General features: G+C 52.5%; 2 protein-coding genes across 4 annotated transcripts; one reads left to right on the top strand and one right to left on the bottom strand.

The window, feature by feature from the left end:
- The first annotated feature begins 136 nt into the window (after positions 1 to 136).
- On the top strand, positions 137 to 15,919 carry ARF1 (ADP-ribosylation factor 1). Of its 3 annotated transcripts, none has more exons than XM_011960515.1 (5): positions 137 to 566; positions 13,783 to 13,967; positions 14,047 to 14,157; positions 14,295 to 14,419; positions 14,564 to 15,919. In XM_011960515.1, exons 1-5 carry the CDS (start codon positions 505 to 507, stop codon positions 14,723 to 14,725), a joined length of 645 nt encoding a protein of 214 aa, XP_011815905.1. In that variant the 5' UTR covers positions 137 to 504; the 3' UTR covers positions 14,726 to 15,919. The 3 variants fall into 3 exon arrangements, with proteins under 3 accessions (XP_011815905.1, XP_011815906.1, XP_011815907.1); XM_011960516.1 differs by having other exon boundaries at positions 199 to 404; XM_011960517.1 differs by having other exon boundaries at positions 202 to 426.
- A 1,479-nt stretch (positions 15,920 to 17,398) lies between these two features.
- On the bottom strand, positions 17,399 to 19,395 carry LOC105524996 (chromosome unknown open reading frame, human C1orf35). Its single transcript, XM_011960514.1, has 6 exons — positions 19,255 to 19,395; positions 19,090 to 19,172; positions 18,932 to 19,004; positions 18,702 to 18,787; positions 17,976 to 18,107; positions 17,399 to 17,895 (listed from the first exon to the last, which is right to left on the bottom strand). The coding sequence occupies exons 1-6, from the start codon at positions 19,285 to 19,287 to the stop codon at positions 17,775 to 17,777; spliced, it is 528 nt and encodes a 175-aa protein (XP_011815904.1). The 5' UTR covers positions 19,288 to 19,395; the 3' UTR covers positions 17,399 to 17,774.

The following is a 19,395-nucleotide window of genomic DNA, read 5'->3' as shown; positions in this document are numbered from 1 at the left end:
AGTCGGTGCTGGGAGGGCGGGCGGGTAGGTGAGCTCCTCGCGCCCCTCACAGGTTCCCGGAGTCGCCCGCGGCCCCTTGTCCTCCTCTGCCGGTCCCTGCCCCCGCCCGTCGCCCGGAAGTCAGCCGGGACGCCAGGCTCTTCTCCAGGAAACCTGGGCTTCCTGCTTCCCTCGCCTCTGCCCCTCACGTTTCCCGAGGCCGCCCGCGCGTGGAGGGTTGGGGTAGCGGCCTCGGGGGCCGGTGGTGGTTGTGGGGCCTGCTCCACCCGAGTACAGGCTAGCGAGCGGCATCCGGGCGGACCGCCGCCTCGGAGACCGGGAAACTGAGGCTCAGGCGGCCCCAAGACGCCGTCAAGGTCACGTAGGTGGTGGGGGCTTGCACCTTCGCCTCCCGACTCCATCCAGTTCGTGTTTCCTCTGAGGAAGGCACTGGGTCAGGGGCGGTGAGAGCGAGCGGGCGGGCAGTGGACAGGACCCCGCGCCTTTCCCTCTCTGCTGAACGGAATGCGTGGACCTTCGGGGAAGCCCAGAGTGCCTCCCTTCACACCAGTGAGACGCGATTTGGGGTCAATATGAAGTCTCCGGTGGCTTCCAGAGGGCCGGTCGATGTTCGCTTTAACTCCAGGGTGGTTTCCTTGACGTTCTCGGCAGTAGATAAGAAGGCCTCTTTTGAGCTGGTGAATCTTTAACTTGCCTGTGGAACGACCTGCTCGCAGACTCTAGGCCGCAGAGGCCGGCCCCAGCGCTCTCTCGGGGCACAGCCTGGGTGGTTACGGCTTGTGAGATTGGGGCTGGACAGCCGTGCACACCTAGAGTGTTAGATAACCATTCCGACGGCACCTCCTGGCACTCTCCCTTTCTGTCCAGGCAGCCAGTTGCTGCTTTGCAGGAATTGAGCAGAAATGCGCTCGGAATCGCAGGCAGGAAAAGAAGGGAGGTCGGAGTCTTTGGATGGTCCCCGAAGTCGCCGCCTAGTTGAAAGCTGTAGAGTTGGTGCCACTGCCCCTATTGGAGTGGGCAGTTGTATTTCTTGTTTCAGAACTAGTGGTCAGCAGTTTTCTTTGCCGCCGGCTGTTGCAAGGCTGGTGGTTCTGGCGTTTTCCGCAGTGTGTTGGGAGGAGTGTGAGATGCCGAGGTGCAGTTATGTGCGGCCCCTGTGGCCCTCTGCTTTTGCGTTAGCCGTTGTCTAACACGTGTGACTGCACGGATGGTGTCCTCATTTAATTTGAATTTTCACCAGCACTACCAAGGTAGCCAGAACCATAAGGTCCTGAAATGCCGTACTGGACATTTCAGGACCTTATGTTGGGTCCAAAATTGAGAAGAATTGAGTAGTATAAATGTTAGTCACACATCTGATTGGCCACATTGTTAGAGGTGTGTTGTCCACGTTTTCACATGTTGGTAGACCGGAGAATATCTGTCACTTTTCTTTAGGTGTATCTTGTTGAAAATAAATCCAAATCATTGCAGCAGTAGGAATATGCTGTTGCCTGTCAGGCAGTTTTTCAGATTTGCTAGTTGGAAAAGATTTGAAATAGTTGGTGTGGACAGCAGCTGAGTCACACAATGACTGTGAGTGAAAAGCAAAAACTGGTTCTGTGCCCCTCACAGTTCTGGTTTTGTACATCATGTAGTCTAGCTATGCGCTGTACCTCTTGCACAATATAGAGAGGACATTCAGACATCTTCACCTGCTCATCTGCCCCTACAGACTGGACAGGCTTGAAACTATAGGAAGATGGATTTGGCCTTTCATTTTTCACTTCAGTAAAATTTAATATGGACTGTCAGCTGCTGCAGTGATCACAGAAGTAGACCTAACTAAGAGAAAAAAACCTGTTGTGCAAGTTCACACGCGAAGTATATGACTGTGGTTTCAGAGAGTTGAAGCAGTTCTTTCTAGATTCTTCAAATTAAATGTCTCCTTGGTGTATTTAAACCTGCTCTTACTCACAGGCCATGCTCACCAAGCTTTTGTACACACTTCTTCCTGAGCTGTGACCATTCTCTTGAGCAAGAGGCTGCAGCCAACCTGGGCTGGCGGGCCCATACCGTCTCTCATAGGCATTCTGTCTTCTCCCCCTGACCTCTCACCTGGGTAAGCTCAAGAGAGTGAAAGGAAGTAGAGTGCACTGTCAGAGGTAGTTGGCAGAGAAACACGAAAAGGCCTTGCAGTGGGGATCTTAAATTATGAGAACTCGTGTTTTCTGTGTTGTGCCTGCTCCTCATTGGTGTGGTTGGTTGGTAGGGGTATCCTGCCTGTAGCATCTGAAGTGGTCTTTTGGAAAAGGTTTAGCCCCTTCATGTTGGGATTCCAGGACTTGCCTTCATCCTCAGGTTCGTATTCTCCTGTGGTGGTTATAAACTCTTTAAGGCATAGTTGCACTTACCGCCTTACAGCTGTGCAGGTGCCCAGCACCGTCTTGGAAGGTAGTTTCACATTCTCAGGTGGGTCAGATGACCTTGTTAGCAACTTGACAGACATGTCCTGGATGTTTTTTGTTCCCAGGAGGCTCTCAGGTCCTCCCCCAGGGTCCTGTCACTCAACCATCTACAAGGATGAGGAGACAGTGAGGCTGGCTGATTAGCCATAATGTCCTTGACTAATAATCCTGGTTTCCTGGTTCTCACACAGTGGTAACAAGGGCTTGCAGCCGGTTGTCAGCCAACAGACTGGGAAGGGTGGTGCTTCTTACAGGCCCTGATAACAGGAGAAGCCTAAATGACATCAAGAGAAGAGACAGGGAAAGCATAAAAGGCAGATTTTCACAGGCACAGCAATTGAGAATGATTCCGTTTAGAAGGCAGACGTTCTCCCACACCCCTGAGGGCCAGGGCTCACTGCTAGTATACAGCATGAAGTGAACGGGAGACTTGATTCAGTCCATGAACATTTCAGGAAGTTAGAAGTCTATAGTTGTGGATTGCAAAATACATATCTGGCCTGCCTCCCATTTCCTGCCATACAACTACTAAAATACTTGGAATTTCCAAAGTGATGATGTCTTTTTGTACCCTAATGAGTTGACCAGTGACGGGCAGCCCCTACGAAACTTCAGGGTAGGGCTAGTCACGGGGCCAAGGCAGGATTAGAGGGTTTCAGCCCCACTCTCCAATTTCACCAGAGTGGAGAGGGACTGAAGATTGAGCTGGTCACCAGTAGCCAATAATTTAATCAGTCACACCAATATCATGAAGCCACACTTTTGCCTTCAGTAGTTAACAGCATCTACAGCCCCGTTTTTCCACATTTGTACAAAGGAATGTACGGACTGAACCACACTTAAGTACAATACTGAAATAGCATGAAATTCCTTGTTGATGGGAAATACCCAAAAGGCCTGCCTGGGCTTTCAGAGAGCTTCCAGAAAGCTGAATTCATGTAGGTTCCTGGAGGGTGGCACGCCCAGGAGGGCAAGGTAGCTCTGTGTCTCTTCCCTCATACCCCACCCTATGCATCTCTCCATCTGTATTGTTTGTAATATCCTTTATGAAAAACCAGTAAACTTGAGTGTTTTTCTGAGTTCTGTGAGCCACTCTAGCAAATTAATTGAACCCAAGGGGAAGGAGTTATGGGAACCCTGATTTATAGATGGTTGTCCAGAAGCACAGGTAAAATAACCTGGAGCCTGTGATTGCCTCCAGGTGGACAGTGTCAGAATTGAACTGAATTAAAGGACACCTAGCCGGTGTCTGCTGCAGAACGCAGAACTGGTTGCTTACTTGGCATGTGTGGAGAAACCCCTGCTCATGTGGTGTGAGAAGCGACCTGTGTTATAAGTGAGAAACTGAGTTTGGGTTTTCCTGTGTCCTCAAAATAGTGTGTTTTGAAAATCTTCTAGGCAGAATGTATTAAAATAGTTTTTACTCCCTGAAGGGATGCCAGCAAGCTAGAAAGATTCATTTCCTAAGGACTTCCAGTGGTAGCATGGCTAGATATGAGACATCTTTCCATTTGTGTCATACAGCAAGTTATTTTTGCAGTACCATATACACTATACAGGAAACTTTTAAGTATTTTATAGGTTTGATTTAGGTACAAATGGTCAAGAGGACTATTGCTAGATATCATCTAGACTCATCCTGAGGATTGGGAACACAGGCAGTTAGATGTGCCTGTGCTTCGTACCTTCTGTAGATGGGAATGCAGTTGCTCACTCACTAATCAAATTTATTGATTTATATTTAAAATACTATGAATACATCTGGCAATTTTGGTGGTGACATATTCCTTAAAATATTTGTATTAACCAGGCACTGTAGCTCACACCTGTGTAGTGCAATCTACTTGGGAGGCTGAGGCAGGAGAGTAGATCACTTGAGCCTGGGAGGTCAAGGTTGCAGTGAGCTGTGATCATATCACTGCACTCCAGCTTGAGTAACAGAGCAAGAACCTTAGCTCTTAAAAAAAATATATATACCTACTCACCAGCTGAGGACCTGGGGGCAGGTTTAGAAAACAGATTTTGAACATGCATCCCTCTTGTGGTGTCTGACATCACTAAGCTGCCACACTTTTTTGCCTTCAGTAGTTAACAGCATCTTCAACCCCATTTTTCCACGTTTTTACAGTCAAATGAATGTTCAGACTAACCCACACGTGAGTACAGTTTTTAAACAGCATGAAATTCCTTGTTGACGCGATAGGTTTTTGTGACAAACTTAATTTTTAGGGAAAGCACATCTGCAGATGTATACAGTTGATCTTCATGAGCCTTAGGGGCCTGATAGACATTCTTTTGCCATTGTTTTCTCCTCTCCTTGGTAGTGAGTCACTTGTGCAGTGCCCAGCGGAAGTGGGTGGGAGGCTGGGGAGGAAGGCCTGTTCTGGGCAAAGGAAGCCCTACTTGATGAGCATGAGGCTCCATGGGGGCAGGGGCTGTGACAGTGAGTGCCACACAGAGCCACCCACACTGGTGGAGGGAAGGCAGGGAGATACCAGGACCATCCAGAAGGTGCTAAGTGTCATTTGACAGGTGCCATGTGAGCAAAGATGCGGAGTGGCCTGGGACAATCAGGGTAGAATCCCTGAGGTGGATGCACTGGCTGAGTTTGGAGACCTGCCAGGAGCAGGGTGCATACTGGGTGGGAAGCCTGCTGGGGTGTGCAGTGGCCCTCAGAGGGGGTCTACGATCCCCAGAAAAAGGATTTGGGGAATCTGAGGGGGGCATTTTGGGTGGCAGCACTGGCATCTTTGGCAGTGGCAAGAACACTTCCTGTCTGACCTTCATGTAGGGGAGGTCATCTAATGTCCCAGATGACCTAGACCTATGTCCTAGACTTGTTATAAATATGAAAAAAAAAGAAAAACTTTTTTGTGCATAGTTTTAACAGGTGTTCTGAAGTTTCAGGAACAGAATCACCTTATAAATCAAAGATGATTGTGTATTGTTCTCTTCAGAATCATAGCAAGAATTCGGTTTCCAGAAGGAAAAACTACAGTGGTTGCTCCATGGACACAGCTTGCCCTTGAGGTTGGAGGTGTCCGTGCATGAGCAGCCTGGTAAGGGTGGTTCTCTGGCTGCCACCTTTGGTCCTCTAGCGTAGTTGTGAAGTCACTTTCCTTTACTCCCCATTGCATCATAGTTGGGGCAGAGCAGTGGTTCTCTGCCATCTTGTGCGAGTGCTGGGATGCTGTCTCCACTTCCTTTTGGGTTGCCAGAGGCAGCATTTAGAGCACAGTGTGGGCATTATGTTGTGGACCAAGGCAGCCTGTTGCAAGGACCTGATCTGGAAGCAGCTGTGGGGCAGCTCTGAGCAGAGCATCGGGTCACCTGGCTGACTGGTATGCTGAGAACATGCAGGAGGAGGCTGGAGACAGGGTTCTTGTCTGGGGAGCAGGAGGGAGGTTACTCGCATCACAGTGGAGAATGCCTGTTGGGTTTGGGTGGGGGGTTTCGGCAGCAAAGCTGGCTGTCAAGGGGCAGGAATTGGGAAGAGGGTCTAAATCCTTGAAGAGAAATATGGGGTCGCTGTGTAGGGGCCGCCATCACCTGGAGAGCAGGGCAGATGCCAGTGTGTGTGAGACCTAGGTCACCTGAGGGGAGGTCCCCAGAGTGTGTCCCTGCGGTGTGCCTTTCTCTTACCTTCTGGAGTGCATCCAGAAGTGAGGATTTCCTGCAAGGGTAGTGGCCTCCCAGGGCCTGTTGGGGGTGTCCCTGTCCCTTTACATGTCTGACCAGGGTGGGGTGGGGTGGGGTGGCAAGGCAGTGCTCATCCCAAAGCTGGGGGAAACCTGGTGATGGCTCCCACTCCCATTGTTGCACTTCGCTTTTGATTCCTCTGGAAGAGCAAGTCTTTGTGTGGTGTTTCCCCTCAGCCCACATTTTTAAAATGAAAGTTTTGTCCGGGCGCGGTGGCTCAAGCCTGTAATCCCAGCACTTTGGGAGGCCGAGACGGGCGGATCACGAGGTCAGGAGATCGAGACCATCCTGGCGAACACAGTGAAACCCCATCTCTACTAAAAAATACAAAAAAAACTAGCCGGGCGAGGTGGCGGGCGCTTGAAATCCCAGCCACTTGGGAGGCTGAGGCAGGAGAATGGCGTGAACCTGGGAGGCGGAGCTTGCAGTGAGCTGAGATCCGGCCACTGCACTCCAGCCTGGGCGACAGAGCAAGACTCCTTCTCAAAAAAAAAAAAAAAAAAAAAAGAAAGAAAGTTTCTTGAAGGCAGAAATCAAGTTTTAGGCATTGGCTCAATTACTGGTGCAGCCACTGCATTAATTTTCTTTAACCTGGTATGGAGAAGCTGCAAGGGCCCCACCCCCTCCTAGTGGTTGGAGGAAGGAGCAACTTGCTCTCCCAGTTTATGACAGCAACACCAGCAGTGTGCTGTTCCAGTTCCCCATTTTTTTTTTTTTCAAGTGATGTGGAAAGAGGCCTTCAGGGCGCTGGATCCCCTGGCCCCACACAAGGGTGGGCCCATGTTCACCCCAAACGGCGCCTGGCAGTAACTCAGTGCCCAGCATGTCTGTGGTCAGTGTGTAGTTCAGGAAGTGAACTGGCAAAGCTGAATAAATGAGATTTACTTCCCAGCAGAGGTCAGAGGCCCTTTCACCCTCTCTTCCTGGGTTCTTGGCACTCCCCTGAAAACCAGGGTAGCATTGTCACATCAGATAGCTCTGCCATGTCTGCGCTGACCATGCCAAGATGGGCACTGTGGACTCAGCCTCTGGTCATTGCTGGAACCAGCGACCTCCATGTGAGGTACAGGGGAACGCACTGCTAGCAGATGGTTGGGGTATGGACACTCATCTTGCCCTCTTGACTTGGTGCTGTGCCATCACAGTCACTCACTGTTTAGCATGCTGTTTAGAGTGAATCACAAGGGTCCAGGCCCCTGGGAGTGCCTCCCCTCAAGTTGGAAGAGCCCTTAGGCACGGCATAGGCTCCTGGCAGAATTGGGCTGGGCCATGATCGAGGGCGTTGGCACCTCACCTAGGAGTTGGGGTTCTGGTCAGAAGTCCTGTGGAGACAGGGTCTCCCCTGTGGGCACCAAACTGACCTCAAACTGCTGGTTCTTTGGCCCTGGGGACGGGGCTGGTTGAAGTATTCTCCCTGCATCTGTCACCTGCACAGCAGGGATGCTGTGTTTCTTGACTGTTCCGCGTTGCAGTGTTAAATCCCTGCAGGTTCCTCATTCTCAGCTTGTGTTGTGAGTTTCAGTGTTGTGGGCTAATGTGGATTTGCATTTCTGGTCTTGGTTTTCCCACTGACTAGTCTGTCAGCCACTGCACTGGGGACCAGGTAGAGGCCAACTGCACCCTGCCTGCCAGAGTAGAAATACTGGTAGGCCCCAGGCTCTGCTGCCCCTTCCATGTCCTTGTGTAGGCATCCATGGGCAAAGCTGACTCACAGGGTTTGCACAGCTGCAGGGAGGCCAGGAAACATGGGTTTTATTCTAGAGGGCCTTGTGCTCAGTGACAGACCAGAGTCCCATCACTGAGAGAGCAGGGCAGGGGCAGCACAAAGGACTGGATGGCGTTTGCCATGATGCTGTATGCATAGCCAGCGCAATTCCCTCATTGTAGCTATGGTCAGGGGTCATAAGACACTGCCCTCAGAAGCCCTGGGAGCCCACCTGGTGTGTGCTCAGAGCTGTGCATCTGCATATTTCAGAAGGGCTTATGTTTGGTGAGGTGCTTTGAGGACAGTTAAGTAACACTTCACAAATACCAAGAAGCAAGAAATACACAAATAAGCAGTTAGTGGGCAGTGACTCTTTGGTGTTCACATTAGCTGTAGTCCTAGAACTCAGTCCATGAGGTGGAATCACAAAAATGGAATTCATTTCTAGCTGTCAGTACACAAACTGATTTAAGATACCACCTTGAATCTTAAGCTGACAAACAGTGATCTAAACTGAATTTCACTGATTGCCCCATCTGAAAGAACTGATAGATAATGCCCTCCCTTAACTCAAGGCTAGCAGCAGATGTGTTAGAGGGGACCCTCGTCTCCTAATGGCTTGTGGGGTCACTGCATCAAGTTGTAATGCCTAATGAGCTCCTCTAAAAACATCCTGAAACTTTTGTAAAAAAAAAAAAAAAACCAGCAGACTCAATGGGACTCACCTCCAGATGCAGGCCAGAATGAGAGTTCTAGAATGTGTGTGCTGTTCTTTTGTCTCAGTCTGCATGATTGCAAGTCTCTTCAACATGATTGGGTCCATAGAGTGTCTCGGTCGTGTGTCTTCCCCTCTGATCATGCCTTTTGATTCGCACCTGTGTCACAATTGTGCTGGCTTGTGAGATGTGTCTGCCTGTCACCATTATCGGCACATTTAGTTTTCCCTTTACATGAGTTTTGGTAAAATGGTGACAAAATGTAATGCAGTGCTCAGTTGCAGAAAAATGTCAGGCCTACAGAAATGGAGCATTTGGCTGGTGGGTAGACTGATGACCATAGGCTTTATTTGGCTGCTGTGGTAAACAAGTAGCAGCTTGTGCAGGTGAGAATAAATGGCCATATTGCATTTCATTTTAAGGACTCTCTTAAAATGAAAATCCTCATGTGGGAAATGAACACAGGCTTTCACAAAATTGATCATCTACACTATATGTATGACTGTTGAAAGGCTGCTGTTCCTCAGAAATCCTTAAAATGTTGTATAATGTACATGAGTCCCTTCGGAAAGTCATCGACTTTGTTCAGTTTCCTCAGATTAGATAGTAAAATTGAGATTATGAACTATAAAGATGTGTGTAATTTATCTGTCAGTGAACTTGACTTTAATAAAAGCTTTTTTTCTTTTAGTTTTTTGTTTTTTTGTTTTTTTTTTGAGGCGGAGTCTTGCTCTGTCGCCCGGACTGGAGTGCAGTGGCCTGATCTCAGCTCACTGCAAGCTCCGCCTCCCGGGTTTACGCCATTCTCCTGCCTCAGCCTCCCGAGGAGCTGGGACTACAGGCGCCCGCCACCTCGCCCGGCTAGTAAAAGCTTTTTAAAAAAGAACTCTGGGTGGGGTGCATTGGCTCACACGCATAGTTCTAACTACTGTGGAGGTCAGGGCAGGAGGATCACTGGAGCCCAAGAGTCCAAGACCAGCCTGGGCAGGATAGTGAGACCCTGTCTGTAGAAAATATTAAAAATCAGCCAGGCATGGTGGTGTGCCTCTGCAGTCCCTGCTACTTGGGAGGCTGAGGTGGGAGGTTCGCTTGAGCCCAGGTGTTCAAGGCTGCAATGGGCTGTGATCGAACCGCTGAATTCCAACCTGGGTGACAGAGTGAGGCCTTGTCTCAAAAAGTGAACTCTGGATGTCACTGGCTTTCCATGTAAGCAGAGCACACATCATGTGAGCCCCATTCGTGGATGTCAGTCAGCGGAACAAAATCTTGGACCTGGAGCTTGTTTGTCCTGTGCTAGAGGTTGGAGGTATCTCTGTCTTTTTGTTGGTTCTTGTCAGTTCAAGTCACTTAGAGATTCTGTTCCGTGCACCAGCTCTGACAGGTTGGGGAAAATGATCTACCTTCTGCCTGCGCCTGTTCCTTTCCCTGACTCATGCCAAAGCATCTCTGAGATCTGCAAGGGACTGAGGATGGTACTGGCTGGTGGTCTGGGTACAGGCCACAGAGGCGCTGGCCCCCCTGTGCATCTGGACCATTTTGGTCGGATCCATTCATAGACACAAAACGGATGTGAACTCACAGAGCTACATTTTCTCCTCACCCCGTTCAGTGAGGTGTCAGGGAATGTAGCTGCCAGAGGTGACTGTCCTGTTCTCTGGTGTAATGCCTGAAGGCCACCTTAACCATTGGTCTCTGGTCCTCACTGAAGAAAAAAACATTCTTCCTAAAAGACTTTTCTTCCCCAGAGATGGAGCCCACAGGGTGGTCAGGAAAGAGAAGTAGCCACTGGTGGCTCCTGGCATCCTCCTGCTGGGCAGCCCTCCTCTCATAGTGTGAAGGGGTCCCATCGTGTACAAGCAGGAAGGCTCTGAGAAAGCCAGGGTTTGCTGCTACCACAGGATAATTCCGATGAACCTGAAAAGAGGGTTTTGGCTTGTGTGTGGGGAACTCTGGTGGAAGAAAGGGTGACAGCACTTGGCCTGGGCATGACACAAGTTAGGCCCTGGAATTGAGAGCAGGGTTTGCTGTGGATCTTTCTCCCTCATCCGAGACTCTGTTGGGTCTCCACCTGTCACAGAAGCAGTAAATGGTGCAGGGGCTGGCAGGTCCAGAGTCCTATGGGGATGCTGGAATGTGCCGAGGCAGGATGTGCCAGCCACCCTCTGCCCATGTGTGCAGCAGGGCCGCAGATGTGCTTGTGGGTGGGAGAAACTAGGCTGGCTGTGCTGATGTCTTGACACCTGAGGTTCAGCCCTCCTGGTTCTGCCATTCCCTTGCAGGGCTGCTTCCCTCCTCTGGGGACTCTAATGCTTTGGTCTGTTAGAAAAAAAAAAGGCCGGGCACGGTGGCTCACTCCTGTCATCCCAGCACTTTGGGAGACCCAGTGGGCTGACCAACATGGTGAAACCCCGTGTCTACTAAAAATAAAAAAAAAATTAGCTGGGCGTGGTGGCGCGCACCTGTAGTCCCAGGTACTCCAGAAGCTGAGGCAGAAGAATCTCTTGAATCTGGGAGGCGGAGGTTGCAGTGAGCTGAGATCGCGCCTGGGAGGTTGCAGTGAGCTGCAGTTCTCCCAAGCGCCGGCATGTGTGGATCGTGGACAGTGCTGGAGTCAAGTCCTTCTAGACTTGTTAACTTGCAAAGTTAACAAGCCTTTGACACCACACACCCTTGCCTTAGCTTTCCAACACCCCAGTAATAACATCAGGACTCCCTGAGTATCGTACACCATATGTTTTCCTGGAGTAACTCATAAAAGGCCCTCTTTTCATTCCATTTCATGTTTTTGAGTTTTTCCTGCGAACCTGTCATTAGTTTTTCCCCATTGCCCAGAGTTGCCCAACCCCATAACACAAGAACACGTAGGTGGTGTGCCCCATTCTTGCAGGTGTCCACTTCCTGCTCCAGTCTGAGGGAGTTGGCTAGGCTGCTGCTCTCTCTCCACGTTGCTGTGGGCTTGCATCCTCTCCCTGGATCCCTGGGGGAGCTTCTTGCGGGGAGCACGTGAGAGGTCTGAGGCCCTACGGTTTGGGAGTTATTTTCATTCTCCCTTAACACTTGTTGGATACTTCGGCTGGGTATAGAATTAAAGGTCATGTTCTACGGGTTTTGAAAGCACTGTTTCAGAGTCTTCCATTCTCTGGGGCAACAGAGGTGTCATTTGCCTCTGGGTATTCTGGAGTCCACCTTGAACCTTTAGTGGGTCTCATCTAGGTCCTTGGCTTTGTGCTTCAGCCCTGGGTCCCCGCTCTGGAACACAGAAAAATTTCACCCCATAATTTCATACGTTCTTTCTTTTAGGGTTTCCGTTAGTTGATATCTTAAGTTAACATAGTCTTCTGTCTTCAGTCTCCTGTCTTGGTTGCCTTCTTCCAGATTCCTTTTATATTTGGGTCTCTTATGTTGGTGGCCTTTCAAAGGCAGACAGGCCAGTCTCTTTAGGGGGTGGGGGTGGAGCTCCAGTTGCTTGTGTGTGGATCTGCTGGGGCATATAGGACTCTCAGGAATTATTCTGGAATTTCATGGCTCAAGTGTGTTGTCATGGCTCAGCGCAGGCCTAAACCCTGCTGCAGCTGCTCCCCTAGACCAAGCTTGTCCAACCCTTAGGCCGCATGTGGCCCAGGATGGCTTTGAACTTGACCCAACACAAATTTCTAATAAAACATTGATATTTGGGGAGGGTGGGGGGGTTTGTTTTGGTTTGGTTCATCAGCTGTTGTGTTAGTATATTTTGTGTGTGGTTCAAGACAATTATTCTTCCATTGTGGCCCAGGGTAGCCAAGATTGGACATTCCTGCCCTAGACAGTCCCAGCTTCATCCCTTGGGTCCCAGGTGGTCCAGCTTTCTCTGCCTGGTCAGTCATCACATCCAAGGTCTTCCTCCCTTTTCTCTGCCCTTCAAGGTGTGTGTGTCATTTTGGTGTCTTCATTGGCAGTGGTTGCAGGAGTGGACTGAGAGGCCACGTATTCAGGCTCTTCTGTGTTCCATGGGTGGTGGTCTTCCTCTGGGCTTAGAAAACCTGGCTGTCCCCAAAAAGGGAACACTACAGTTGAAGGTCCTTATAAATTTCAGAATTCATTTAAGTTTCAGAATAGGTGATATGTTCAAAACCAAGAGCAAAGTGTCCAGAGGACACTGATCCAGCTTGAAGGAGTTCTGCGGCTCATCTGGGATGATGGCAGTGTCAAATCAGACACGGGCGGCCAGTTCACACCCACTGAAACACGCAGGCATGTGTGGGCTCTCACCAATGTTGAGAAATGGAGAAGAGGCATTTCGTTGAAGTAGTGTGCGGCGGTGACTGGATGAGAAAGTCACAGCAGACAGTCATGGCCATGATTTAGCCAAAAGCTGCCTCCGTGTGGAACCCCTGGTGGAGGAGGTCTGATGAGGGGTGGGCGTGGTCATAGGCTCCTTGCATGTCCTCTTGAAGGCAGAAGCCTTCTTTACTCAGGGTAACCCCCCTGCGGGTGCAGTGAAGCAGCAGTCAGTGTTTCAGAAAGTGACCAGTTTTTTCTCAAGTCCCTGTTGGGAATAAAATCACCTGATTCGTGAAAGTGCTCGCTGGGCAGTGAGACCAAAGCCTAACAGCTTCAGTGTCCTTACAGAGGCATCTGGGCATTGGAGGCCCTTCCTGCTGGAGTCTCTGCAGGGCTCTGATGGTGGGTGCCAGCCAGTCGAGTTAATTGCTGTCCCTGATATTTGTGTTCTGCTGAGGGAACCCCTACCATTGCGGTGTGGGGCACTCATGGCGTGCGTGCCCCATCGAGGCATTTCCTCATGGGAGTGTGTCCCTGAAGGTGTCCTGCTGTGTCTGGCCTGGTCCTGTGTGCTCTGGTCCTTGTGAGTGTGGGGAAGCAGAGTGAGTTCTGTGTTGGGGTGTAGAGGAGCCTTGCACGCACCTGGAAGCCAGTCCTCAGGCAGCCAGCGTCCCCTCCTGCGTAGGCTGGGATGAGGCAGCCTTTCTGGCCATGCAGTCAGGGGGATGGCTTCCCAAGGTGAGGGCAACAGCTTCTCAATTCCTGACTCAGCTGTTTTCCCTCAGCCCCCATCCTGAGGTGGATGTGGGGGGCTTGGGAGGCAGGGCTGTTTCCCCGTTTCCCTGCGGGCTTCCAGGAGGTGGGGTGAGGCAGTGGTGTGTCCCTGGGTGGGTGGGCTCTGAGCAACTGCTGCTGGGCAGCACAGAACCAGACATGGAGCACCTTGTCTCTCCAGGTGTCCCTGGCCAGTGTCCTTCCACCTGTCCACAAATATGGGGAACATCTTCGCCAACCTCTTCAAGGGCCTTTTTGGCAAAAAAGAAATGCGCATCCTCATGGTGGGCCTGGATGCTGCGGGGAAGACCACGATCCTGTACAAGCTTAAGCTGGGTGAGATCGTGACCACCATTCCCACCATAGGTGAGGTGGGGGCCATTAGGGAGTGGGTTGGGCTGGACTGGGCCAAGGTACAAGGCCTCACCCTGCATCCCGCACCCAGGCTTCAATGTGGAAACCGTGGAGTACAAGAACATCAGCTTCACTGTGTGGGATGTGGGTGGCCAGGACAAGATCCGGCCCCTGTGGCGCCACTACTTCCAGAACACACAAGGTGAGTGGCTGGGGCCTGGTCCCATGGGCCTTCCTGCTTCTAGAGAAGGGGGCCAGCCCATAGATGCAGCATCGATGCCCATAGATGTGGCAGGGGGCCTGTGTTCCCATGACCATTTGACACTGGCTGCCCCGCAGGCCTGATCTTCGTGGTGGACAGCAATGACAGAGAGCGTGTGAACGAGGCCCGTGAGGAGCTCATGAGAATGCTGGCCGAGGACGAGCTCCGGGATGCTGTCCTCCTGGTGTTCGCCAACAAGCAGGTAGGCACCCGGGCCAGCCTGGGTAATGTGAGGCGCCAGCATGGGTTCCTCCAGGACGCCTGGTGGTAGGGGTTACTGGAGGCTGGTGGGGCCCCTTTCTGTGTCCTGGGGACAGCCCTTCCCATCACCCCTTCCTTCCCCCAGGACCTCCCCAACGCCATGAATGCAGCTGAGATCACAGACAAGCTGGGGCTGCACTCCCTACGCCACAGGAACTGGTACATTCAGGCCACCTGTGCCACCAGCGGTGACGGGCTCTATGAAGGACTGGACTGGCTGTCCAATCAGCTCCGGAACCAGAAGTGAATGCGACCCCCCTCCCTCTCACTCCTCTTGCCCTCTGCTTTACTCTCATGTGGCAAACGTGCGGCTCGTGGTGTGAGTGCCAGAAGCTGCCTCCGTGGTTTGGTCACCGTGTGCATCGCACCGTGCTGTAAATGTGGCAGACGCAGCCTGCGGCCAGGCTTTTTATTTAATGTAAATAGTTTTTGTTTCCAGTGAGGCAGTTTCTGGTACTCCTATGCAATATTACTCAGCTTTTTTTATTGTAAAAAGAAAAATCAACTCACTGTTAAGTGCTGAGAGGGGATTTAGGCCCATGGGCACCTGGCCTCCAGGAGTCGCTGTGTTGGGAGAGCCGGGCATGCCCTTGGCTTTAGATCTGTGTTGAAATCCATTTTGGTGGTTGGTTTTTAACCCAAACTCAGTGCATTTTTTAAAATAGTTAAGAATCCAAGTCAAGAACACTTGAACACACAGAAGGGAGACCCCGCCTAGCATAGATTTGCAGTTATGGCCTGGATGCCGGTCACCAGCCCAGCTGTTCCCCTCAGGAACATGTGGTGGCGCAGCAGACCGCGATCAATTCTGCATGGTCATAGTAGAGATCCCCGCAACTCGCTTGTCCTTGGGTCACCCTGCATTCCATAGCCATGTGCTTGTTCCTGTGCTCCCACGGTTTGCAGGGGCCAGGCTGGGAGCCCACAGCCACCCCACTCTCCCTCAGGCCGCCCCACCCACCTTCAGGCAGCCTATGGGACGCAGGGCCCCATCTGTCCCTCGGTGACCGTGTGGCCAGAGTGGGTCCGTCGTCCCCAACCCTCGTGCTCGCTCAGACACTTTGGCAGGATGTCTGGGGCCTCACCAGCAGGAGCGCGTGCAAGCCGGGCAGGCGGTCCACCTAGACCCACAGCCCCTTGGGAGCACCCCACCTCTGTGTGTGATGTAGCTTTCTCTCCCTCAGCCTGCAAGGGTCCGATTTGCCATCGAAAAAGACAACCTCTACTTTTTTCTTTTGTATTTTGATAAACACTGAAGAAGCTGGAGCTGTTAAATTTATCTTGGGGAAACCTCAGAACTGGTCTATTTGGTGTCGTGGAACCTCTTACTGCTTTCAATACACGATTAGTAATCAACTGTTTTGTATACTTGTTTTCAGTTTTCATTTCGACAAACAAGCACTGTAATTATAGCTATTAGAATAAAATCTCTTAACTATTTCACCGGCTCTCCAGTGCTTCCACGTAGGCATACTGCCCCCAGGAGATGGTGGATCAGCCAGCTTTAGGAAGTGCAGGTGACTGCCTAGGGCCACCACCTGAGTCCCTACCCTCCCCATGTCCCCTCCTGAGTATGTGGGCACTTTTCTGTGTCTGTGTGAGAGGCTCTTCCAGCATGGTTGCCCACACTGACCTTGGTCTCTGTTTGCAGTCCTGTTGGGCCCAGCCAGTGAGAACTGGGCCACACAGGGCAGGGGTCAGCAGGCACCATGGAAGACCTCAGCCTCCATCCCTCCCTCCCTTGGCCTGTTGCTGAACCCGCTTTGTATAACTGGCTACGGGGCAGGGCTACTGCTAGCATATATAGTGCTTTGTGCCAACCGGGGAATGGTCCTGGAGTGGGCACAGCCCCCAACTCTCCTCAAGATGCCATGCAGCAGGGAGCTGCCAGTCTAGGGGTACTTGTTTGTGGGATGTGGCCATCAGCAGGTCTAAGGTCTGCCTTCTGTTGGGCAGAGTCCCGACGACCTTCATCCCCCCTTGACAGCACCCAAGACAGCAGTCTCCACTCCAGTAACCACGTGAGGGTGAGGGCAGAGGTCAAAGCCACCAGGGCCACACCTTGGCCAGGGCCCTGAGGAAGGTCTGCTTAACTTCCTTTGAAGTCAGAAACAGGCCAGGCGAGGGAGCTCATGCCTCTGATCCCAAAACTGCAATGCTGCAGTGAACTATGATGCAGCCCAGGTGCCATCTTTATGCCATGCAGTCTGGTGGCCACACACATCCTGAACAGCCCTGATCCTTCTTAGGGTCAGGCAGAGGGGACACCCAGCCCACTGGCCCAGGAAAAGCAGACCTGGGGGCTGGGACAGCAGGCAGTTGGTGGAGCCCCCCAACCCCCACACCCAATTGAGGCTGTGCCTCCACAGACTACAGTCCTTGACCTCACCTGTCGCAGGGATAGGGCTCTCTGCCCCAGGTTCCCACATTGCCAGCTGAGCACCCGCTTCCATGGCCTCGGCCCTCCCTGGGTTTTGGTGGGCCTCTGGGCACACATGGGAGGACTACATTCCTCCAGGACATTAAGAATCAGATGGACGCCGTGGCTCACACCTGTAATCCCAGCACTTCGGGAGGCCAAGGGTGGATCACCTGAGGTCAGGAGTTCGAGACCAGCCTGGCCAACACAGTGAAACCTCGTCTCTACTAAAAAATGCCAAAAATTAGCTGGGAATAGTGGCAGGCGCCTGTAATTCCAGCTACTTGGGAGGTTGACAGGAGAATCGCTTGAACCTGGGAGGCGGAGGTTGCAGTGAGCTGAGATAGTGCCATTACACTCCAGCCTGGGCAACAAAAGCGAAACTAACAAAAAAAAAAAATCACCAGGCCTCAGACTCCTGGAAGACAGACCCCAGCTCCAGCCTCCCAGTGGGATCTCATTTAACTCCTGACACTGACCTTCCAATTAGGATGATACACCTTCCTTTTAAAATATATTTATTGAAATATAAAGAGTCAATATAAGGAAAAATAGAAGTCACCATACTTGGTCACAGTTAGACCGCTCATAGGCCCATGGCTGCTGTCTCTACTGGCAGAGGGAGTCCAGCTTCTACTGGTACCTCTGGGCAGGTTCACCTTCGCAGGACAAGCCAGGGACCATCCCCGCTATGTGAAACATGGAGGTTTTCCAGAGCTAGCTGTCCAGCCTTTAGCCCCACAGGCTGGTGCCCAGAGCCACTTCCACAGGAGCAGCCCTGGGCTTCACCCACACACGAGGGGCTTCCAAGGCAGGAGGCAAGCAAGGCAAAGGGAGAGTTCAGGGTCCCACAATAGCAGTGAGCAGGGTCCAGCCATCAGGCCTCAGAGCCTCTGTCATGCCACCTGCGAGACGGGCTTCTCCTGTCCCCACTGTGTCCCCGCTTCCTCCTCTTACAACAGGGGGAGTTGGAATAGGAGTTGTGGTGGTGCCTGGGCCTGGGGAGACCAAGGGCAGTCACTCAGAAGGAGTCAACCAGGCTCCCACCCACAAGAGGCAGACATGGACCAGGACATACCTCTCAGGAGATGTGGGAAAGGAGGCAGCCTCAGCTGGCTGCCTGTGCTCTTTGTCTTTCTTCTTCTTCTCTTTCTTGTGTTTCTTCTTTTTCTTTTTCTTCTCCTTCTTGCTTTTCCTGTGGCTCTCAGAGCTACAAGGAGGATACAAGGCGTACCTCAGACTAGTCTTGCAGGCCAAGAGTGAACACAGGCCCCGACCAGGAGATGAAGCCACCACCCCCAAGTGCGTCTTTAAATCAGTTAAATCAGACTACAAATTCCACTCCTCAGTAACGCAGTCACGTGGCCAGTGGCTGCCCTGGGTTAGAAACAGATGCGATATCCCTATCTCCACAGCATGGCCCTGTTACACCCCAGCTGTGCCCTTGACAGGTTGACACCTTCCTACTTGCACCCACCAGGCCACTCTTGGGGTCAGGCCCAGGCTCACCACCCAGAAGCAGCCCTGGAGGTGCCACCCACGGAAGGAAAAGGCCCTGCCCCAGGTCCTGAGCGCCCTCCCACGGCTCAGCCCTCGACCACTGCCAGTACTTAGGACCTCTCTTCAAGGGTGACCCGAGAAACTCCCCTAGAGAAAAACCTAGAAGTGGCACAGGACGTAAAGTAGGGCAGGCCACCGGCTGGGCCGCTGCGCCAAGAGTAGCTGCTACCTGCCGGAGCGGGAGCCACTCGGTCCTCCCGAGACCCCCTCCGGCGCGCAGCTCGCCCAGTAGGTGCAGCCTCACCTGCTTTCCATCTGATCTTCCGCCCGCGGCTTCCTCCTGGCCGAGGTTGCCGAGGTCCCGGGCCCGCCGCTCTCTACGCGGTGATGCTGCGGGAGAATCGTGCTCTGGGGAGGAGTCTGCGGGCCAGCCCCACAACACGCCCCGCAGCGCCCCGGGGAGCTCCATTCAGTGCCCCCGCCCCGCCCCACCCCTGTTGGCCCCTGCTGCGGTCAGGCGGGGCGGGGGATTACCGTGAACACAGACAGCCCCAGTTTGGCGGCTTCCTTGTCCTCTCGGGACATCGCCACGCGGCCCACGGAGCCACTGCAGGAACACGGCGATGATGACAGTCCGTCAAGGGCCCGCCTCACCCGAGCAATTCTGCCCTCCCCTGGAAACCTGCTCGCACCTGGCGCTCCCCAGCCCCAGCAGCCGGTCCACGCCCTTCTCCTCGGGGTCGCCTCCTTCCCGCTTGCAGACCTCCGCGAAGTCCTGCAGGTGCAGGAGCACAGGGAGCGTTCGGGACGGCCCCACACCCACGGCCCTCCACGTGCCCCCCACCCCAGGGAGTTACCTCCTTGCTCAGGCCTGTGGGCTGCTTCTTCATGTTCTTGTAGCCACTGCGAGAGGACCAGGGCAGGCGTCAGGACGGACGGACCTCCTCCCCCCACAGACCCTCACCACTCCAGCCTTAGTCCTGAGGGCCCCGCCCCCG

The sequence above is a fragment of the Colobus angolensis genome, unplaced genomic scaffold (genome assembly GCF_000951035.1).
Source record: "Colobus angolensis palliatus isolate OR3802 unplaced genomic scaffold, Cang.pa_1.0 Scaffold511, whole genome shotgun sequence".
NCBI lineage: Eukaryota > Metazoa > Chordata > Mammalia > Primates > Cercopithecidae > Colobus > Colobus angolensis.
The sequence above is the reverse complement of the archived record's forward strand: the minus strand, read 5'-3'. Positions and strand labels throughout refer to the sequence as shown.